The 23,997-nt window shown below is 41.9% G+C and overlaps 1 protein-coding gene across 3 annotated transcripts in view; it reads right to left on the minus strand.

The window, feature by feature from the left end:
* Nucleotides 1-726: 726 nt before the first annotated feature.
* LOC148033518 (uncharacterized) overlaps nt 727-23,997 on the minus strand; it is a 49,717-nt gene continuing 26,446 nt past the window's right edge. Inside the window, exons 13-17 of one of the 3 annotated variants that reach the window (XM_087681467.1) lie at nt 8,937-9,011; nt 8,754-8,824; nt 8,519-8,576; nt 7,866-8,136; nt 727-2,083 (exon numbers count right to left, since the gene is read on the minus strand). In XM_087681467.1, coding sequence (XP_087537593.1) covers nt 1,428-2,083; nt 7,866-8,136; nt 8,519-8,576; nt 8,754-8,824; nt 8,937-9,011 — 1,131 coding nt within the window. In that variant the 3' untranslated portion in view covers nt 727-1,427. The remainder of the gene's footprint in view (nt 2,084-7,865; nt 8,137-8,518; nt 8,577-8,753; nt 8,825-8,936; nt 9,012-23,997) is intronic. The other 2 variants (XM_087681466.1, XM_087681465.1) reach the window with 2 other exon arrangements.

The following is a 23,997-nucleotide window of genomic DNA, read 5'->3' on the forward strand; positions in this document are numbered from 1 at the left end:
ACATGTATACATATTGCAGTGTATCGTCAAATTCTACATTGTATGCACATGTTATTCCAATTGTGGCTCACAACCACTTTATGGCTAATTACAAAACTTATGCTTAACACCATTAGTCTAGACCAAGAGATCAGTCCATCCACATTCAAGTCTTCATGTGTGACTTTAATTCCAACTTAATCTGAAAATATGGATCGTATGTGGCTTAAAGATTCGTACATTTTCCATAGTGCATCTTGATTGTAAGAGATCAAAATTGCCACAAATGTTATGTAGAAAAGTCTTTGTATGCCAACTCATTCGTGTATTGAAGGATGTTTTATCTTGTAAGTTGCAATTTCATCTAGATATTCAAATTGTAAATGTGCACCAATGATAGCCATTATGACTTTAAAGGTATAACAATCTGATAGCCATTATGACTTTAAAGGTATAACAATCATGGTTTCTTCATAGAGAATCAATGTTTTCTTATCATTTGAATGGTTATGAAATGGTTACATTCGGTATCTATTTTCGGTTTTGAAAGAATATAGAATATACACACTGCATTGCCTTAAATTCCCACTTTGGTGCTTTAATTGCAGAAGACTAAAATTGATTATCAAGGTCATCGGCATAACCAGAAGGCCTAGTTTGAAAGCCCCGAATGAGCTACAAGCAAAGGGTCGATTGCAATTGGCACCTGCAGCAGGTGAATTAACTCATGACTTTGTGGGAGATAATGAAGTATAGCCAAGACGTGCTCACTATGAAGATGGCAAAATTTTGACCCAGCAGCTTGCACGCACTTACCTAAGTGGTTCCAAAAGGTTATTCAAAGCACTTGCAAACATTTGGCACCAACAGTTCAACAGCTTATGACAGGCATGTAAATTGATTGTGAAACTTCCAAGTCTCTTTGGAAAACCTCAAACAAAAGAAGGCTCATTTTTTCAGTTGGATGAAAGAGCACTTCAAAAAAGCATGTGCTCTTACAAGCAAGGCAGACTCTGTATTGAAGCTTCATTAATCAGAGGGTACAACTTATGGACGGATGGGTAGCCATTTATGAATGATCAGAAATGAATGTGTGCCAAGCCCCCCGGCCACCTGAACCAACATTTAAAAGCTTTGGATCAGGTGCTGCTCCCTTCAAAGGGCAAGGAAGATGGAGCTTGCATGTACATACCATAGTTGACTGACGAACTTCACAATTTGTTACAAGGAGGCCTGTGCTCTCCAGAATTTGTAATGTACAAGCCTTCTTTTGGGTGCACTGCTTGGGCTAACACCTTCGTAAAGGGATGGAATTTTTTCTCCGGATGGTCCTTTCCAGGGAAAAATCCTTCGTGAATACTGTCCACGTATAAATTTCATGGTTACACCTGTCCCAACCATCTGCAGACTTGTCATGCTGATCACCATCCAGTACTGACTGTCACAGCTCACATCATCACCAGGTCTGCCAAGTCATCCATTGGGACATGAAGACCCATGTAATCCCCTCCTGTGTCCCCTAGAACAGGATCTTCAAAATCCAGCCATGAACCCAAATCCTGACCCTGCCCTCCAAGTTCATCCATGCTAGGAATTGGCAAGTGTGAGAGATCAAGTGCTCCTTCAGCTTCAGGCTGTACTTCAGCAACACCACTGAGTAGTTCCTCTTTAGGTTTCAATGACCTATCAGGAGAAGACCCACCATCTTTTGACACCTCTGAAGGTTTTCCCAATAAACCATTCACAGCTTTCAAAAGTGGTGCAGTCTTCTGCCTTGGCTTTGTTTTTGTCTTTCGCTCACCTTTTATTGTGCCAAGGGCTTGTCGCACACCTTTACTACTGCCAACAATTTCCTTACCCTGACTTTTACCATCCCGTTCTCTTTCGCTCCTCTTTCCCTTTGTGCCACCAAGAATGTTCCCAGGACCAACACTGCCCACATCTTTCAGTAAAGCTTCTCTTTCTTTAAGTCGAGAAGACGCAATGTCATCCTTATCTCCAAATCTTTCTGAAGAAGTGGCTGCTACTTGGCCACTCTCAGAGGAGTCCAGATCTGCCTTGTCCATGCCAACTATAGGCAGCAGCCGTCCACTTCCATCTGACACTGTTGATCCACATCCCCAAAGAGAGAAGTAGTTATTATCGAAAACTGTATGTGCAGCAGGAAAAAGAAAAGCACCAGTGCAAGTCCTTGCACAGAAGAAAATCACCAGTACCACTCCTTGCACAGCATACATTTGACCACTAGTTTTCTGCTTTTTACTGTAGGGTGAAGATGTGACCCAAACAAGAGTCCTAAAGGCAAAGATTGCACTGCTCCACAGTTCAAGGCACTGAAATTTCTAAATTTCCCTTCTCATGACATGCTGGCCTGTTACCAGCTGGAATGATCTCCTGAGCAGAGGCTTACAGGAAGGGACAACTCAACCCTTTGAGAAGAATACTTGCCATTCACGGACCGCATCCATTGTTGCAGATGCTTGATATCACATTTACTATCAGCTTAGGGTAAAGATTGGATTTTTCTCTCTAAACATTTATCCCAATGCCAGGTGTAAGTTTTTAAAAAGGATCAAGTTCCATAGAAGATGGTGGGCACCAAACACTGCAGTAAGCGTACTCCCCCCTGCCCCCCCCACCCCCCCCCCCCAAAAAAAAAACACCACAAAATCCCAACCGACCTTCACCCAATAAGTAGATCGCATACAGAGCAGCTCTTTTTTAGCATATCTGGAATACAGAGACTGGTGGACCATCAGGATAAACTTATTTAAGAGAAACATGCTATCAACCTGGCAGCAAATATTTGCCTTTCACTCTTGCATGAGCCTTGTGGTTATATACAAAATTCTTGGCATGTTCATCTACAGGAAGAAGATGTGAGGTAAACAAGGATCGTGTCTAGACAAGCACCTCAACAGGTAAAACAGTAGCCTCCTTTATGTTAGCATGGGCACCTCCTGGACCAGGCAGGCAGGGGATAGTGGACAGCTGAGCAAGCTATAACCAGCATGGGCAGCAGGTCCCTTTGTGGGCAGTCACAGGCAGCAGGGCCCTCTGTGGACAGGAAGTGTGCAGCAGGCTGGGTCCCTTCACAAGGAGGCAGGCAGGTCTCTCCAACAGACCTGCTGCCACATGGCAGGCAACAGGACCTGTCCAGTCTGCCTGATCTGAACAGGCTGACTGATCTCTCTCTCTCTCTCTCTCTCTCTCTCTCTCTCTCTCTCTCTCTCTCAGAATTTGAAGCCTGTCATCAGACTGCTCCCATCCATTGTTGTGTATGCAGGTTGAGGTGTTCCAGCAGTACACACAGCCTTGTACTCAGATTTTGTCTCTTCTTGAGCATTTCAAAGTTCTGCTCTCTTCTCAGTGGTCTAATGTTTCTTTCCCTCTCTGTCTCTTCTCTTTGCGTTCAGCATGTTTGATCAGTAAAGCACACGCTTCCACAACACAGCACTCTAACATGGTACCAGATCAAGTTCAGGGCTGATCAAGCTTGAATAGACTAGAGGAGGATTCGGCACAACAAGAAGGCTGTGTTTTCAGCATATAGGCGGGAGCGGGAGGGCTGGGCATCAAGTCAAGGATGAGGTGAGCCAAAGCACGCGCAAAAGGAGGCTTGTTTGCTGTTTATTTGTGCAGGAACTGCTGTCAAAGCATGGGAAAGGCTATGTTTTGAGCCTTTTGGAGAAAATTTGAGTTTTTAATCACCTCTGGCAGTTAAGTTTGCTCATGGATGAGCGAAAGAAGTCCCAGCTGGCTGGCTTTTCAGAGTCAAAGGGAGCCACCCATTTCGTGCAGAGCTATTCAATGGCAATGTCTTCTGAAGCAAATTTGGAAATCTAGGACATTATGGACCACAAGATCATCCTACTAGCACTCCAACACGATCAGAAGCTTGGAGAAAATTACAGCTTTTGGTGCATAATGATGGAGGCCATCTCGGAGTCCTATCATCTTCCAAAGCTTGTGACTGAAGCAATTGACCATCCAAAAGTCAAAAATTTTCCACTCTTTCTCAAGAGGAGAAGGTGTTGGAGAAGGTGCATACACATTGGGAAAAGTGGAATGCTTACATTCACTCATTCCTTTTCCTCTCATGCACATCGGTCGTGACTGCTCACATTAAGCATTTGACAAGTGCTCATGAGATTTGATCAGGACCAGCTTTACAATCAAATGACGCCTATGAAGCCAATGTCTTTGGAGGTTCAAATGGGGACTTTGAACCCAAAAAAATCCACCTCTATGTGCCAACACATTAACAAGCTCATACAATTGCAAATGCAGATTCTGAATGCCAGCAAGGTGATTCCAATAGAAGATATGCCAATGACTCTGTTGTCAAAGTTGCGCCCCCCCCCCCCTGGCACCCCCCAAAGCCAGTGGATTTGGTGCATTTTATTCCACATTAACCACCTCGAGTGTTCTAACACTATTAAATGGGAACCAAAGCTTCCAAAAGAAGGGGAATGACGAGAAGGATGATAAAACCAAGAAAGACGAGTCTACTTGTCGCACGTGTGGTAAGACTCTTTGGAAGAAAGACTGCCCCAACAAGGACAATAAGGATGCAAAGAAGAAGAAATCTATGCAGGACTCCAATGCAACAAGAGCAATGGCTGCTCCATTATCACCAATTTTTTTTCATCTAGAAGTTATCGAGTCTTCTACACCCGATGCAACGTTGATGGCCCCCCAATCTCAAGAGTGGATTGTAGACAGTGGCACTTTCTGCCATATGACTCTAGATGGTATTGCCCCACACGCATCCGATCCATGGGCATAGTCCATTTGCTGATCATTCTTCAGTTCCCATACAGGGCACTAGTCACATGCAACTTATTCCGGATGGACACAGCAATGTTAATACATTGGAGGTCCTTTATGTACCAGGCCTAGCTTACAACCTCCTTTCAATGAGAAAAATTCATGGAATAGGCCTCATAGTGGAATTGATGCAAACTTTTTTCGGGATTTTGATGGCAAGACGAAGCAGGTGTCATGCCAGGGGCAAGGGGCTTGGTTCAGCCACCTCAACTACGAGTACCATTGGAAGGCGGCTCATGACTAGCTTGTTCATAGTTTGCCAAATATTGGGGTGAGCCATTCCCCTAGTGTGTCTTCTCTATTTGTCTGAGTTATCGAGTTTTAGTCTTGTTCGTGCATTCTGTGTTTTCTCCCACAAACTGTAGCATATCTTTACAATAAGATCTTGCAGCCTCGGAGGAGGGGTTGACGTGCCCCAGAATGGATGGGCTGTCCAAAGCCTGTTTATCACTGTTTGAGAAGGGCTAGTCAATAGCTTTCCATCACCTTCTCTTAGTTGCCTATGAGGCATTGGCAAATTCATTAGCAGCAGACTACAGGGTCTACACTGAGAAATGGTATATGATGTACAGACAGGGTTTGTTCAGGAAAGACACCTTCACTTTCTTTGAAGCCAGTGTGCACAGCTTAATGGTCAGCAGATGATGGTCCTGACTGCTCTTGGACTTCAAGGAGGCCTATGAAGTGTGATCTGGGACTTTTGGGAGTGGTCATGGGCTTCCTTCTGCAATGGATCAGCAGGATTTCAGATTTGTCTAGGTAAATTAACAATGAGGTAAATGAAAGAAGAAGTCCATCATCAGCAGTCACATAGTCGCCCTAGCTCTGTACTTCCTCCTCCTGTTCCTTCAGACTTGTTCCATAGGGCTCTGGGGCTTGCATGTTCTTTATCACCAGAAGAGCAGAGCTCCTAGATTCTAATTATGCAGATGGAATGGCTCTTCATGCAAACAAACAGGAAGTTCAAGCTTAATTGAGTACGAAGCCTTTCAAATTGAGCAAGGGGGTTAAAATGCCAAACTTAAGATTGAATTATCATCACGCATGTACAACAGCAACAACATGAGCAAGAAACTAGATCAGCAAGAGAAGCAGGTCCTGCTCAAAACCAAGGTGAATATGATGAGACATATGATACCTCATTCTCTAATAAACAAGCTATGGAAGAGGTCTCTGCTAGCTTTGAAGGTCAAGTCAACTGATATCCTCACAGGCCTAGATGCTAGCACAAATCTGAGTCCCCCAACTGGGTTAGAACAATTGGGTAGAGAGAAAATAGCCCAAATTTGGGATTTCAGGTTGGCTTAGATATCCGCTTCAGCAATGCATTGCCAGTTTTAGACTTCATTAGCTAAAGTGACCATGGCCCATTGCCCAACCATACCTGCTAGGGGGCCAAGACCCTAGTGGTCAACTAGGATGCTCTAGCGACAGGCTGGCATAGTAAACTTCATAGCTGCCCTGCCTGTTCCAGAACTTTCTCTGGTGCTGATCCAATAGAGCCAAGGACTCAGACGAACGTAGCTTGATAGATGGTCATTGACTTAGATCCAAGATCAGGTTAGAAATCATTGATCCAGAATTCAAAGGCAAGCCCTGCTGGGTAAACCTTGATGCAAGCACTCAATTTAGGAAGTAAACCTGATAGCTTCACCTTTAGGAGAGACTGTAGGGCTGACATACTCAACTAGGCAGGTGGTGAAAGCCATCCCCGAGATGGTCTTAAACCACCACCTTGACAATTCTATCCCCTCTTCAACTTCCTTTGCAACCTTCTTTGTGAGATTTTGGCAGGGCTTTCACAGGAAGTTTCGCATGCAGCCTACCAGTTTGAACAAAACAATAGAACAGCTGGTGGGCAATGTCTAGGAGGGTGTTTTCATGTTCTATGGGCAGCCTAGTATACCAATCCTGTTAGATCACTTCAAGAAAAAGAAAGGATACCTACAGTTCTGCTAATCAAGAGCGCATGACAGGTGTCAGGGTTGACCACGGTCATGACAATTGCCAACAGGAGATTGATGCTCCCTATTACCATCAATGGCTGCAGCCAAATCCTCAACAACCTACGGAAGCTTACTTAACACCATAGTTTTCTTCTACTATCACCTTGATTTGGTAAGCCAAATCCTCCTCTCAGGCACTCTTGGAACCTACACTGGCTTTGAGACTCTTTTGGAGTGAAGTTTGTCATCCTTCTGACCTGTGGACAGAAGTGTGGGAGTGGAAGAAGAACATGATCATTAGAAGTGGTGCCCCATTGGAGAGGGCTGGCCTACCAGGTTCTTCACTTACAATGTGAACATGGGGAGGCTTTTGCTTACATAAAGAGATGGGTGAAGGCCTTTAAACTAGACACAGGGAACAGTATCATTGAGCCTTTTGCTGGTGGCTCACAGTGGGTCTCACTATGCCCAGCTAGCTTGCACAGGTGCAGCACATGTACCAGGTGCCCCATGCAATGCTTAGAGATCCTGAGGCACCATCTTTAGACTGAGGTACAGCCTACAGGTGGTGCAGCCAGGAGTCTGCAAGGTTGTTGAACAGGCTGAGCCAAGTGCGGGCTGCATTACTTTGAGCCTTTCCCTACAAGGCTCAGATGATACCAACTGCATGGGACTCTGGAGGTTCGGAAGACCAATGGCAGCCTTTCAAGGCGGTATGCCTTCATCAACATGATCTGGGACCAGTAGCTGTTATCTTGGTAAAACAATCATTCACACTCTTTGGGATCATTGGCATCAGAACTGCTGGCATTTGTAGGTGCCCCTGTTTACTGGGCTGCATAGTCCATTCGTTACAGTGTGTGATACCAGCCTCTCCTAGATCTATAACCCCCCATCTTGGCTTCTTACCCCTTTTTCCAGAGACTTTCTTGAGATTCCTTGTGCTCTCCAGCTTTCATAAAAGCCTTTTACTTTTTCTGCTCCTGCCCTGATGTTGAAACTTGTATTCTCCAGATTTCTTTTTGAGTAACATATGTTGCCACTCTTGTTATCGCAACACACTCAAGCAAGCACCCTTTTAAGATAAAAATATAGTATAGAAAAACAAACCTGCTGGCTTCAACTTTGAAGAGCCCAGCAAATTGATTCCAACTCCTTGAATTTCACCCATGATTGTTAAAGATTTGGCTTCTCCATTTTCTGGCACAATGCAGAAAAGGTTGTTTCGAAGGACAGGATCAGTGAAGCAGCTTTCTCCAGTCTCTGTAAAATGTCTCCACCTTGCCAGTGCTCGTTTTGCAAATGTTAAAGCAGCAGCTCTTGCACCCTTTGACGCGGAACTTTTGATCCCAGGAACCCCTACAACACCACCACGGCAACCCTGCAAACCAGAAACACAATATAGATATTGAATTACAGCTCCTGACAAGGTGATCATAAAGCTGGATCACCTTTGCTTATGAGTCAAAAGCACTGTCCAATTCAAAGGCCACTTCATTCTTCATGGCATACTTGTATGTCACAATTTAAAGCTAACTCAAGTTGGAGCTAAGCACCTGCATTTTTCATTTAAACAGCTAACAAAATCCTGCAACTGTTTCTGAAAGTATAAGTCATTACCTAACGTTTTCATTTCTTTGTACTTCACCTAGCCTACTCAAGTCCTAAATACAGCTACAAAAGAAAAGCAAACAAAAGCTGCTGAGAGAGTGTGAAACAGCTCGTTCATAACCAAATCTGATAATACAAGACAAGGATGATACCACTCGTTTGGTGAATGCAATCTCAACTAGTTTTGACATGGCCAGTCTCTCTCTTTCCCTGCAGATAAGAAGTTGTGGATCAGCCAGGCAAAGAAATTTTTATTTTCCAACCTTAAAGCATGTATAGAATGAGCATTAAAGCACGCATTTTTTTGAGCGAGCTTGCTTCTTAAGTAAAATTAGTCCGTAACTTTTATGGTCTTGACAGCCTTCTAAAGGCCAAAAAACACCTTACCTTTCTTCAGCAGCTCTGCTTCTTGAAACCACTATTTCCAAGGATGTCAAGCGCTCTTTATTTGCATGTATCTGTACAACAAGCCCATAATAGTCTCTATAAGTGATGATAGAATTGCAACTCAAGTCTTTACTATTTTGTTTTCAGTTGCCTTAGAAAGTCGATTATTAACACAGTCAAAACCTGATCCTTCAAATCTATATGAGACTTCTGGAGTTGCTTGGCAATTTCATCATCTTCCCTCACTATAAGATCAGCCTGCTAACAACAAGAATCAAATTCATGAGCATTTACCTGTGGTGCATAACACCTTTCAACTCCTTGCCTTAGAAATTCCATTTCATGCTGCAAACTTTAGGAAACACTGAATATGATTTTTATGTGCTTGCACAAGAAAGCATGTGTAGGAACACGTGTGAGAGTGATAATACAAAGACATTTTTTAATGAGAACCGTTCCATGAAAGAAAGAAACCAACTGTGGCATGCATTATGTGTGTGCATGCATGCACCCACACCAAAATGCAAGCTGGAAGTTAATTCCTTATTCCATGCTCAAGGTATACTCCCTACATGTACGGTGGAAGTTATTTCTTTAATTCAAGTCAAGATACTCCCTTGAATGGCAAAATGATGAAGCCAGCGTAGATGATGAGACCCAAAACCGATGGACAAATACATGAGAATTTTCAACGAATGTGGCTCTGCAGAGTATCTTCTCAAGTAATCTGGCATTGGTCCACTCAAGTGGAGCTGATAAGGAGAATGTTTAGAGTGTTAGTCCCATATCAGTGGAAGAAAACACTAAAATGCAATGTCCTCCCAATCACGATAAGAGCAGTCAACTTAGAGAATGTAAGCTCCATATGCCACATGGCACAACCTGCCATATGGACCTATCAAACGAACAGCTGTTGGCTGATTTGCCTCAGCTAACTCATGGCATGTCCCTTCTACAAATTTCTCAAAATCCTTTTCTGGAAGGGTGAAAAAGGCAATTTAAAGTTCAAAATAAAGAAGGATTTCTTCATGGAATATGTATCTAAGTGTGCCACTCATCAATTCAAGTTTGAAGTTCAACTTTTTTCTCTCAACGAAGAGATCTGTTTTTGAACTGTTAACAGCCAACTCGTGTCAATTTTTAACACCCACAAAAGCAAAAACACAACAGAAATTATCATCTTTCAACTGTCTTTATCAACTGTGACCTTGTAATTAAGGTTCTCTGCTTCAGCTGCTGCTGTGTACAGACCTGATATAGCAAGCTTTCTTCTAAAGAAGTTGAGGAATTTGGAGCATCTCTCTATCCTTGCTCGAGCACACATCCTAGAGAGTTTACTGATGTTTCCAGCAGTCCATTTCGGCATCCTAGCCCTGTCTGTTTAACCCATTTCAGTTTTGCAAATTGAATCTTTCTATAGCACTTAGGTTACATGCATTGCTTTGATGCATTTCCCCTTATTTCTGTCCTTGTGCAGGTCTTTTCTACCTGACTACAATTAGTGGATTCAACTTGTTTGTGTAGGTGCATTTTTATCCTTGTATACGTCTTTCCACCTAACTCCAATTACTTTGTGTTTGCACATGTTTTTAAGAAAAGAAAAGGGTGGCCACTCTAGGGTTTTGATATGTTCACAACCCTTGAATATCATCTTGCATTCCAGAAATTCAGCTTGCTTCCTCTTCCTCCATTTCCTTCTTACTTCAATTTTTTCCACTCTATAACTTGTATTTCTTGCTTTTTTCACATTAAACTCATCAAGAAACTATTATAAGTCTTTTACCTCTTTTTTGAGCACTCTGAAAAATGCATGTTCTCTTTTGTAAACACAACTGAAATGTCAATATGATCCTTTGCTTACAAACTCAAGGATAGCAACTGCTTATCCAACTCAAGGATGCATGATTTGCAAGTATGTTATGCAGGGCAGCAAGTCTCTTGATCTCAAAGTGTGATTTGCATATCACAGATTTCATGGGTTGCCTAGTTGTTGAAGTAGATATTCCAGCCTGCTATTTGGAGGACCCTTACAGGGGGACCCAAACTCAAACAAGATGTACAAATGTGTACCAGGACTTTGCTTTTGGGTATTATTCAAAGCATAGTTGCACTCGTATGCAGTACGTACTGGTTCGTACTATACGGTTCGTACCGTACCGTACCCTACGAATTCGTACCAAAAAACAAGCTTCTTCTTCTTCTTCTTCTTTGTTTGCGTGATTGTTGTTGCTGGTGGTGATTTGGGTTGTTGATTGTTGTTGTTGTTGTTGTGGTGGTGATTTTGTAGCCTTGATCGATCAACCAAGAAAGGGGGTGGAAGCTTGATTAGACTCCTCATACATGTTTTGTTATGATTTATCCTAGAGCCAAAGGCCATACATAAGGTATTCAAGCAGTTCCATACGTTTTTAATTGATGTCCCATCATTTTTCACAATATGTTAGTGTCATCAATAAATAAATTCAGCACCATTTGAGAATCATCAAGTAACTAAATCCTATTGATTTTACCTTTGTTCACAGCTCATTTTGCACCACCCAACCCAAAGCATTAGTACACGTTGCTAATAAAACTAGGCCAGAGGATAGCTTGGCCTAATGTACCTTCTGAGAGTACACGAATTAGTGAATGTATGTAAACGCCCCGAACAACGTAGTATGCTTAACAATTATGATATTCACTTGTTTTCGAGATTTAATATAAAAGAGAATAAACACTTAAAGCTGAAAATGAAAATTACTCACAAAATTACAGCCATGAAAATGTAAAAGTAATGGAGACAAGATTGAGGGTTGAAGATGGGCAAAGCTTCCCCTCCCCCCCCCCGAAGGAATGTATTTCTGCTCAACCCAAGTCCCTTAGGAAAGAGCTCAGTTACAATCAACCTGAGAGTGAGGAGAAGTAATTCTCACTCTCACAAGATCATGCAAAGATGTACAAACACACATGCATTATCTATTATGCAATGATAAGAATTGATTTCTTTACAGTATGAGAGAAGAAAGAGGGAAAATCTGCCTTTCTCCATCATTGAACAGCAATACATGAATAGGGCTTGCTTCTTGTTGCTAAAATGGAAGAAAGAGCTCGAGAAGGAGGTGCTGTAATGAATTTACAGGCTTGCTGTCATGTAAAACAACACTGATAGAAGAGGGAATATGGAGGAATTTGATAATGGAGAAGTAGGGGATGATGATGGGGATGGATGGGGCCAGTTTTTGGCTATCTGTGGATGCTGTACATGAGTTTACAGCAAAGAAAAATGATGCTGAATGAATAAAAGCGAGCTCTTATTTATAGGAGAGGGAAGAGCTAGTACAAAAGGGGAAAGTGGAGTAGCACAAGACAAGTGTCCAGCCACATGTCATGAGATATGACAAGTGGTGGGACACTTGGAAACTTGTGTGACAAGTGTCTTGACACTTGTCTTTTCTCTATGGCCTTCCTGTTTGGGCTGAATACTGTCAAGAATAGAAACAACCAAATTTAGTAAGCACAGTCAGAGTACAGAATTTACTATTTTTAGAATGACATCCCTATTTTTTAGAACTAGCATTTTTAGGCTAATTCGAGACTCCTAAATTTTAGGGACCCCCCCAATATGGGTGTCATATGAAATCTTTTTCCGTTTACATCGCAAAAACGGTATCAAAATCTTCATGTGACTTTCCTATGCAAAGAAATGTGCATTTCAAGCTTTCAACCCACACATGCACATTGTACAAGCATTTCATGATCATGCCATCTTGTTGATTGTAACTGTCTGTTCTGACGGATCTAGACCACACTTCAAGGCATCAATCCTTTCTGTGTGCGAGTCTAACCCTGATATGCGTGAGTTCTGGTCACAGGCGCCCAATCGGGCCATATAGGTGGAAGTGTGAACTATCTTTTCTCTAACCCACCGCGTGGGTCCACCATAACCTGTGACCACTCATCAGTGGCCAGCTCCAATGCACTTTTCCTTATATCTAATTAGTGCAAAGGAAACAAATTTAATAAATCATTATATAGACAAATTAATGAAAAAGGATACAAATTCTGTTTCTATAGAGTTGTGACAGCCCTTTGGCTTTTATTCAGTTGTCCTCAGAGCTGAAAAGCTTCTTGATATGGCTGAAGAATGTATGGGTAATCCTTTATGAATTTTTCATCTATCCACTATGCATCTGTTGTGGGTAGATTCTTGAATTTTAGTAAGAATTTTCGTGTCACAAGGCCACTTCTCGTGGTTCGATCCTTGTGAAACAAAATCTGTTCAGGTTCCAAGAGTTGCTCTGTCTCTTCAACTTCTAGGGGATCTTCAGTAATGGGTTCCTTTGGTTCTGGTCCTATGTAAGGTTTTAGCAAACTTACATGAAAAGCATTGTGTATTTTTCAATGAGCAGGAAGCTCAAGTCGATAAGAAACTTCATTTATTTTCTCAATCACTTTGAAGGGTCCAAAGTATCTACTAGAGAGCTTTGGAAAAGATGAATTTTGACCGGAACCTTGTTTGAGCCTGCTTTTATCAAACTTTAGCAAGACATATTGACCTTTTTCAAAAGCCAAAGGTCTTCTTCGTTTATTTGCTTGCTTCTTTTGTCGCTCTTGGGCAACTTTGATAGTGGCTCAAACTTGATTGCTGTTTTTAAATCTGAAGCAAACTCATCAGCAGCAAAAATCTTATCTTTAGTGCGAATAATTGGAGGAGGAATCACTTTACCCTGTACTATTTCATTTGGAGCTTTCCCTATGGATGAGTGCACTGTATTGTTGTAAGCAAACTCCAATAACAGAAGATATTTCTCCCATTGTAACTTATATTCACTAACATAAACTTTCAACATATCCAAAAGAGTGAGATTCATCACCTCTGTTTGGCCGTCAATTTGAGGATGAAAACCTGAGGAGAACTTTAAAGTGGTTCCCAAATTCTCAAATAAAGCATGCCAAAAGTTACTTGTGAATTTGGAGTCTCTATCTGAAATGATCTCAGAATGCATACCATATAATCTGAAGATATGTTGAATGAAAAGTCTTGCAGCTTGTGCGGATTTCAATGTTTTATGACATGGAATAAAATGTGATTGCTTGCTGAATCGATCAATTATGACCCAAATCATATCATGACCTTGAGGTGTTCTTGGAATACCTGAGATGAAATCCATTGTGATAGATTCCCATGGATCTTTGGGCACTGGAAGAGGTTGCAACAATCCTGGAGTCTTCTACCTATCATACTTGAATTTTTGGCATACTAGACAAGCCTCAATGAAGTTATGTGTATCTCTTCGTAATGTTGGCCAATAAAAGTAGCGCTCAATTGCACTTAGAGTGGAGCCCTCCCTCTATGCCCTGCATAAGGGGGTTCATGACTTTCTTTAAGCACCTTTTGTCGAACAGGAAGAGTGATACAAAGGCAATTGTTCATGAGAAGGTAACCATCTTTGATGGAATAATTTGGATGAGAACCTCCTTGCTGTAAATTTGACCAAATTGCTGCAAAATCAGTATCTTCATCATAAGTATTCTTCATCATTTGAAAATCTTCATGATGAGCCACTGTAATAGTTGCAATGCGAGGCACTCTAGAAAGTGCATCAGCAACTACATTTTGTTTCCCTGAAGTGTACATAATTTGAAAATGAAACATAGACAAGAAATTTTCCCATCTTGCATGTTTCTCCTGCAAATGCTTTTGAGTCTTGAAATACTTCAAGCTCTGATGATCAATTTTAATAAGGAATTCATTGCCTAAAAGATAATGTATCCATATCTTCAAAGCATGAACCACTGCTAAGAGCTCCTTTTCATAAATGTCATACCTTTTCTCCACATCATTTAGACGGCGGCTTTCAAAGGCTACGGCATAGCCTTCTTGATTTAGCACTAAACCAATACAATCACCGCAAGCATTTGCTTCCATCACAAATGGTTTTACCAAATCTAGAATGATAAGAACAAGTCCAAAAGTAAGAGCTATTTTCAGCCTTGTGAAGGCTGCCTTCTTTTTTTTCTTCCATTGGAAAGAGGTCTTCTTCTTTGTAAGGTCATGAAGTGGAGAAGCCATAGGTGCAAAATGTTTGATGAAGCGGCGGTAATAAGAGCATAAGCCAAGAAACGATCGCACCTCATGTACATCATGAAGATGGGGCCATTCTTGGATTATCTTGATCTTTTCAAGATCCATCTCAATCCCTTCAGAAGAGATGGCATGCCAAAGGTAATTTATTTTATGCATGAAAAATTCACTCTTTTTACCATTTACCAAGAGTTGATTTTGTTGAAGTAATTGTAGAACAATCTCCAAGTGCTGATGATGCTCTTCTTCATTCTTGCTAAAGACAAGAATATCATCAAAGAAAGTACCGACATATTGTCGATGCTCTCTAAAGATGCGCTCCATCATTCGATTAAAGGTGGCTAGTGCATTGGTTAATCCGAAAGGAACCACCAAGAATTCATAAAGACCGTATGAAGTGCGGAAAGCAGTTTTGTGTACATCTTGTGGTATTACCCTAATTTGATGATAACCACTCTTTAGATCAATGCGACTGAAAACCTTTGAGCCTCCTAGATGATCCAAAATGTCGTCAATTCTGGAAATAGGAAACCGATTCTTCACAGTGATTTTATTGAGGGCTCGATAATCAATGCACATCCTGAATGTGCCATCTTTCTTTTGAACAAGAAGAACCGGTGAACAAAATGGTGAGCTACTTGGCCTAATTAGCCCACGGTTGAGTAGATCTTCCACTTGCTTTCTGATTTCTTCTTGTTGAGGACGGCTCACACGGTATGGTGCTATATTAGGAGGAGAACTGCCCGGAATAATATCAATATGATGGTCTTCTGGCCTTTCTGGGGGAAGCTGATAAGGAAGATCTTCCGAAAAACAATCTTTATACTTTTCCAAGAGCTGAAGTCACTCTTGGTTTTCAGCATTCATATTATCTTTTACATCAGTGATATAAAGCAAACAACATTGAACACAATTAATTGCTCTAAAGACTTGCATATGGCTTACCATAGGTATGGTGTCTCCAGAAACTCCAGCTTGGATCTCGTACTTCTTGCCTTTGTTGGTGAGTTCTACCTTCTTTTTCTGAGAGAAGATGGTTGAATCTACTCTATGATTCCAGGGCATGCCAAGAATCACATTGCAACCATCAAGGTCTCAGATACAGAAGGTATCTTCGTCACTGTAGCCTTGAATTTGAAACTTGAGCTTGCCAATGTAGGGTGTCACAGTCTTCACTGTGTCACCTTCATCGGCATTTAAAGCTTGGAGAACTTCTGCCGGAGTGTCCATCTCTTCATTCTTTAATCCAAGCTCTTTAGCTAATTGCAAGGAAATGACATTTTCATTCGCCCCAAGATCTATCAAGAATAGTGCTTGCTTACCTTGCAACTGTCCCTAAGCTTTTAATAATTTGTGCATCTCTAGAGTGTGAGTTGTGTTTGCAACTACATCACTGATAGCATTGATTTTCACTGGCGAATTAGGCTTATTGTCAGAAACCTTGGTTTGTCCTTTGTTTGGACATTGCTTCGCTATGTGGCCTGTTTGTCCACATTTAAAGCACTTCTCTTCTTTCATGAAGCGCTGCTTTTCTTCTTCGAAAAGTTGCTTTGCTTGTGGGTATAGATTGGAGTGAAATTAAGAAGCATTAGGAGGTGCATAGAGCTTCATCTTTTTTTGATTTGATGGCTGCTTTTGCCGCTGTTTTTGTCCTTCATTTGGGGCTGAATACTCTTCATCATCAGCTATTTTCTTCTTATCATTCTTTTGAAATGATTTATTGCCATTGTGCTCCATTTCCCATGTCTCAGCATGGTCAATGAGTTCCTTGAGACTAGAACAATGATAATGATTAAGAGCAGTACGAAGTTTAAAATGCAAACCTCCTTGAAACTTCCTAAGCTTTTCCGAACTGCTGATCTTCTTGAAATGTTGGACCTTCAAAAGTAGCTCCCAAAATCTCTTGGTATAGTCACCAAGTGACTCATTTTTCCTTTGCCAAAGCCGATCCCATTCCATTTTTACATCTCTTTTGAAATGAACAGAAAGAAATTGGCTTTGTATCATGCGAACAAAGAACCGCCATGATTTTGGGGCAGCATGATCATATTCCAACCCCGTCCACCAAGTATGGGCTAAGTCGGTCAAATGTAAAGCTGCAAACTTAATCTTTTCTTTTTCTTTATACTTGTCACGACCATTCAAAATTTGAAATTGATGAATAAACTTCAGAAGAAGATCAGGATTTCGGGAACCATCATACATATTGAACTTGATCTTCTTTTCAAGTTGAGATAGTGACTTAGTCTTCTTCTTCTTCTTATGCCTTCGTCCATGCCCGGATCTTGAGGTTGAAGATGATGAAGTGCTTGATGGGGATGAAGATGGAGACGAGGGTGAAGAATGTCGACGCCTTTGACGATGATGAGGTCTTCCACGAGAAGGGTGTGACTCTTCGTCACTAGAAGAGGATCCATCAGAGTAGGCGCCAGATGACTTTGAAAAAGAGGATGAGCTTCGATGCGATCTCTTTCTTTGTCTTGAAGTAGAATGGGACTGTCTCTTAGAAGTAGTTGGACTTCTTGATCGACTCCTTTCATTGGTATGGCTTTGTCTCCTTAAAGCAGATGGACTTCTTTCCTTGAATTCTTTGGGATTCTCAACTTTTTCTAGTTTGAGAAGTTGCTCACGAATTTGTTGATTCTCCTCTCTAAGACTTTGAATGGCTTGACGAATAGCACTCGACTGATCCATTGAGACTCTAAGAAAAATATGCTCAAGCACTCAATGCAAGGGCTGAAAACAAACAAACTTATAATTGTAAGCACTACCAATGTTGGGGTGAGGACCGAGCCAAAGCTCTGATACCACTGTAAATGCCCCGAACAACGTAGTATGCTTAACAATTATGATATTCGCTTCTTTTCGAGATTTAATATAAAAGAGAATGAACACTTAAAGCTGAAAATGAAAATTACTCACAAAATTACAGCCATGAAAATATAAAAGTAATGGAGACAAGATTGACGGTTGAAGATAGGCAAAGCTCCCCCCCCCCGGAAGGAATGTATTTCTGCTCAATCCAAGTCCCTTAGGAAAGAGCTCAGTTATAATCAACCTGAGAGTGAGGAGAAGTAATTCTCACTCTCACAAGATTATGCAAAGATGTACAAATACACATGCATTATCTATTATGCAATGATAAGAACTAATTTCTTTACACTATGAGAGAAGAAAGAGGGGAAATCAGCATTTCTCCATCGTTGAACAGCAGTACATGGATAGGGCTTGCTTCTTGTTGCTAAAATGGAAGAAAGAGCTCGAGAAGGAGGTGCTGTAATGAATTTACAGGCTTGTTGTCCTGTAAAACAACAATGATAGAAGAGGGAATATGGAGGAATTTGATAATGGAGAAGCGGGGGATGATGATGGGGATGGATGGGGCCAGTTTCTGGCTATCTGTGGGTGTTGTACATGAGTTTACAGCAAAGAAAAATGATGCTGAATGAATAAAAACGAGCTCTTATTTATAGGAGAGGGAAGAGCTAGTACAAAAGGGGAAAGTGGAGTAGCACAAGACAAATGTCCAGCCACATGTCATGAGATGTGACAAGTGGTGGGACACTTGGAAACTTGTGTGACAAGTGTCTTGACACTTGTCTTTTCTCTATGGCCTTCCTTTTTGGGCTGAATACTGTCAAGAATAGAAACAACCAAATTTAGTAAGCACAGTCAAAGTACAGAATTTACTATTTTTAGAATGACATCCCTATTTTTTAGGACTAGCATTTTTAGGCTAATTCGAGACTCCTAAAATTTAGGGACTCCCCCTAATATGGGTGTCATATGAAAGCTTTTTCCGTTTACATCGCAAAAACGGTATCAAAATCTTCATGTGACTTTCCTATGCAAAGAAATGTGCATTTCAAGCTTTCAACCCACACATGCACATTGTACAAGCATTTCATGATCATGCCATCTTGTTGATTGTAACTGTCTGTTCTGGCGGATCTAGACCACACTTCAAGGCATCAATCCTTTCTATGTGCGAGTCTAACCCTGATATGCGTGAGTTCTGGTCACAGGCGCCCAATCGGGCCATATAGGTGGAAGTGTGAACTATCTTTTCTCTAACCCACCGTGTGGGTCCACCATAACCTGTGACCACTCATCAGTGGCCAGCTGCAATGCACTTTTCTTTATATCTAATTAGTGCAAAGGAAACAAATTTAATAAATCATTATATAGACAAATTAATGAAAAAGGACACAAATTCTGTTTCTATAGAGTTGTGACAATGTACCATCGGTAGCTACTTTAGCCTTAGCAATGCCAAACAAAACCATAACAAAATTCATAAATCTTTTACCAAAACCTTTGGTGGTTTGTTTGGTAACTATTGGTCTCACAAGTCATTTTGGCCTCTTGTAGACGCTAATAAAGCATCTCATGTCATTTCATCTCTCTCTCTCTCCCTTTTTTTTCGTAATCTCTCTCTCTCTCTCTCTCTCTCTCTCTCTCTCTCTCTCTCTCTCTTTTTCAGTAAAAGGTAATTGTATTAATTACGAAAAAAATGTACAAGTTTACATGATTACAAGATACACGATGGCTCTAAGCCATCGAGTTACAAAAGTCATGGTAAAGACGCAGAGGAAATTGCCATATGTCAAGGAAGTAAGTCCTCCCCAAGGAGTAAGTCAGAGTGCCGAATGAGATCTAACTGCCAATACAGGAGACCTCTAAGCCTCGCAATATGTCCCGGAACATTAGAGGCCGAATCAAAAAGAAAGGCATTCCGAGTGGTCCAATTGTGCCAGCAGCACCAGTATCTAAGAAAGTGAAACAATATCTTCATATGCGACTGTGCCGGTGTGGGGTATTTGGGCCGTACAAAAACCTAATCAAAAGGGCTTAGCGAGAAACCAACCATTGCTTGCCAAACCGCTGACAAGAGTGACCAGATATTCTTAGCGAGAGGGCAAGAAATAAATCGATGACGAGCCGATTCCACACTGGTGGTGCAAAAGAAACAATTGCCGTTAGAGATTCGACGCTTAGAAAGGGCGGAAGCAAGAGGAAGACCACCAATATCACCCTCCAAAGAAAGACCTTGCATTTGAAAGGTGTCTCGTTCAACCAGCTCTCCATCACAATTGCCTTCCACCAGGACTAAGATTTACACAATCCCCATACAGTATTAGCTTTAGTAACCAGCCATTGATGATCTTTAATCAGAAGATGATACACCTGGTTAGCTGAGGCCTTTTCCAAATTCAACCGACCAGCAAGGTCCCAATCCTGCCAAGGACGATCCAAAGCAAGGGCAGGAAACGGTTGTCTGCTCTGGAGCACTAGCAAAAGCTGTTCCCATAAATCACAGTATCCACGAGGGATTCTGAAAAGCCTCCTAGCTATACGAAACGATATCGACACATTGCAACTTGCAAGGGTGGCATTTGCAACTGAAGTCAAGCCCAAACGTGCCATGCGGTTAAATTTTGGTCTGAGCTCATGTTTGCCTTCCCAAGAAAGTAATCGCGAGGCTGCCAACAATTCCAATTGAAAAGAGTTAGTATGTAAGCGGTCCTCCGCTGGATGCCACCGAGCCTTCTGAAGGACCAATTTCTAGGAGCATACCGAATGAGCAAGCAGGGACCGAGAGTCTGCATTAAGAACATGCCACCAGGAGCTCCGAATTTGGATATTACCATGCACAAGCCCGTGATCCTCAAGAAAATAACGGGCCATAACGACCCACGGGTGATGATCCAAGCACATGGCACGAAAAAGAGACCAACAAAGAGCCAGCATATGAGTTTCGGCATCCAAAATAGCCCTACCACCCATACGTTTGGGGGTACATGCATGCGATCAAGAAATTCATGAAATGCCTGCATGCAAGGATTCCTTCTTCCATAATATGAAACGAATGTACTGAGTAAGAGCATTCAAAGTAGTAGTAGTCCAAGGCAGCAATGGCAAGAAATATGTGAGCATTAGCAACATAATTGTCTGAGCCACTTTGAGGCGAACATGGAAGGGCCAAGCCTGCGACTTCCAATACAGAAACTTGGCTCTGTCAGTTTCTGTGAAATCCACTCTAGTAGTTGCTTTGGCCAAGCATCAACACCCAAAGGGTACCCAAGATGGCTGACAACGGAACCACGGGGAACAACCAGTCCCTGCCAGCCCAATGACTGTAAATCTGACTCCGTGCAACTGAGAATGGCTGATTTGAAAGCATTGATATGAAGACTAGACGCTTGACCAAAGAGCGTCCAGACATCTAATGCTTTGTGAAGATTATCCTTGTCCGCACGCAAAATCATAAAGCTGTCATCAGCCAAAGATTGACTAATGAAGTGCTGTCCAAAAGGAAGCGACAATCCAGCCAACTGAGTTGAAGCTGCCATAGAAGATAACATCGAAAGAACTGGATGAGTCGCAAGGGCAAAGAAGAGAGGACTCAAAGGGCAACCCTGTCTCACAGAGCGTGCAAGGACAAATGGCTCGGTAACACCGCCATTTAGCATAACTCATGAAGAAGCCGCAGCACTAATGGTGTAGATCAAGCGGGATATCCGAGTACCAAAGCCCATAGTAGACATAAGTTCTGCAATGAAAGACTGGTCTAAATAATCAAAAGCCTTTTCTAGGTCCAATTGAATCAATACCACTTCCTGATTAGAGTGCCTTGCATAGTCAATAGCCATTTGCACATTTAAGATATTATGCAAAATGTTTCGGCCCTTAATGAAACCATATTGAAGAGGATGCACAATGGCCGGAAGATGCTTGTGAACCCAATTCGCCATCACTTTGGAAAAGATTTTATATATCGAACCCATCAAAGAAATTGGTCTCCAATGTTTCAACATTGACGGCGAAGGAACTTTTGGAAGCAGTTTGATAAGACCTTCTTTCCATGAGGAAGGCATGAACCCCGTTTCCCAAACTTGCTGAAACATAGTCATCAATGGTTTCACCAATTGAGTAGCAAAAGCCTTAAAGAATTCATTGGTGAGAACATCCCAATCGGAACTTTTATCCTTGGGCAGGTGTAACAAAACATCCATAACCTCCGCCTCACAAATATCTGTCTCCAAAGTAGTTTGCATGTCATGTGGAACCTGATTGCGGACCAAATCATAGAAAATTGAATATGCATGAGTAACTTGGTCAGAAGGTGAAGAAGAAGAACCAAGAAGGTCTAGAAAATAATTCCTACACATATTCACAATAGTCTGAGGATCAATGACCATTTGACCTTCTGGATCCAGGAGTCTGGTCATATTTTCTCGAGCAGGAGATGCATGTAGAGCTCGAAAGAACTTATGAGTCTGACAAGCACTATCTTGCAAATTCTCAGTCAAATTTTGCAATTTGGCCTACTAATAAGATTTCAACTGAAACTCTTTAATAAGATCAGCCAAACCATCGCCAATGGTAGCAGAAATACATCATCTGGAGTGTCCACCAGCAGAGAACGAACCAAAGCCAGTAAGTCCTCCGCTGCTTGTCGACGCCGCCGACAAAGAGAGGCATGATGGATCCCATACTGCCGAACAACCCGTTGCACATTAGAGAGCAATCGTTCAAACGAAGCATTGCCCTCAGAGGAGAAGTCCTATAAGAATCTATCAATCAATTGCTGCATATAGCCCTGAAAGATTGAATGCTTCAAATAAGACGAGTTGAAATGCAAAGGGAGTCTATCCAGAAATTGCTTAAAAGGTGCAATGGGTTGTGCAAGCATCTCAAGCTGTAGAGGGAAATGGTCCGACAAGGCATATTGCTGCAACACTTTCATTTCGAGCATCTCAAGAAGAAAATCATCATTCTACATAATGTACATGCGGTCCAACCGCGACCATGTAGTTGCATTATGCGCAGAATGGAAAGTAAACGCTGTAGAAGAAGGGTGTAGCCAAGACCAGAGATCTTGCTTAAGTACGGCAAGAGCAAACGCATTCCACACACAACTTTCGGGAGCGTCCATCACCAAATGCTCTGATGTGGACTGTAAAGAATCAACACACATATTAAAATCCCCCATAAAAAAACCCCGTCTGCCAAGTGACAAGGAGGTATGCAAAGTATTCCAAAGATCCCTACGAGATAAAGGATCATTCGGAGCATAGAGGCCAAGTAACCATAAGATCTCTCCTTCAAATAAAACTTCAATCATCACAAAACGGCCATGTACATCATTTTTAATAAGAACGGGCTGATATTTCTCATGTACAATCATAAGCACACCAGAATAATGCATGGCATGTGTCCCTCCATAAAACAAGCGAAACCCATGGCAATCCACAACTTTTCCTACTTCAGCGTGACTCTTATGCTCAACAGCACATAAGACATCCCACTGATTCTCATGCAATACAGTCCACATAGCATGTTGCTTATGGCGAGAACAAATGCCTCGCACATTCCACGTGGCTCTCTTCATGTGTATTCAAAAAAGAAAATCAGGTATATGAGGCATAGCTTGCCTCGATTTAACCTTTTCTGCTAGAATGTCAAGGACTCCATCATCCAAAAAATCAGCTAGCACGGCAAAAGAGTTCTGACGGCCAGATTTGGAGGTAGACAGTTATCCATTGTCTTGGGGATCGAACGGGGATAACGACGATCCCATGGGGGAATCACGTTACCTCTAGTATCAAAAGCCAACTTAGCAGGTGGACCCTTTGGACTGTCCGTATATACTTTCCTAGTAGGCTGATTACGGCGAGCAGAAGAAACCCTAGCATTGAGCAGTGTGCTCTAAAGATAACATTTCTTTCCTGCGCATATAAGTGCGCATGGAATCTTGTGAAGTAGTAGGCACAGTATCCGCCATGCCGGCATCAAACCTTTTACCTTTTTTTGCACGTACATCTACCCAGTCATTGCCACGGGAATCCAAACCCGAAACATGTTGTTTACCTTTATCCAAAACTTTAGGTGGCTGGGTTGCATCCTGCGACGGAGCATCAAGCACCATATCTTCCATGGGCAGCACAACATGCTCAGCATCTGAAGTCGGTTGCTTCTCTGGGCATTCGGCCATAAAATGCCCCAATTTTCCACACGAAAAGCAATGCCCTGCAAAGTTTTCCCATTTCAAATGAAAGTGCAAAGGATGCATACCAGAGCAATTAAGACGTAACCAAGCAGGCCTTTTCCTAGCAGTGTCCCATAACGTACACAAACGGTTACGATTCATGGCCCTGAGGCTCGGACAATTTTCCA

The sequence above is a fragment of the Lygodium microphyllum genome, chromosome 7 (genome assembly GCF_053477565.2).
Source record: "Lygodium microphyllum isolate KBCC chromosome 7, Lygodium_microphyllum_v1.1.10, whole genome shotgun sequence".
NCBI lineage: Eukaryota > Viridiplantae > Streptophyta > Polypodiopsida > Schizaeales > Lygodiaceae > Lygodium > Lygodium microphyllum.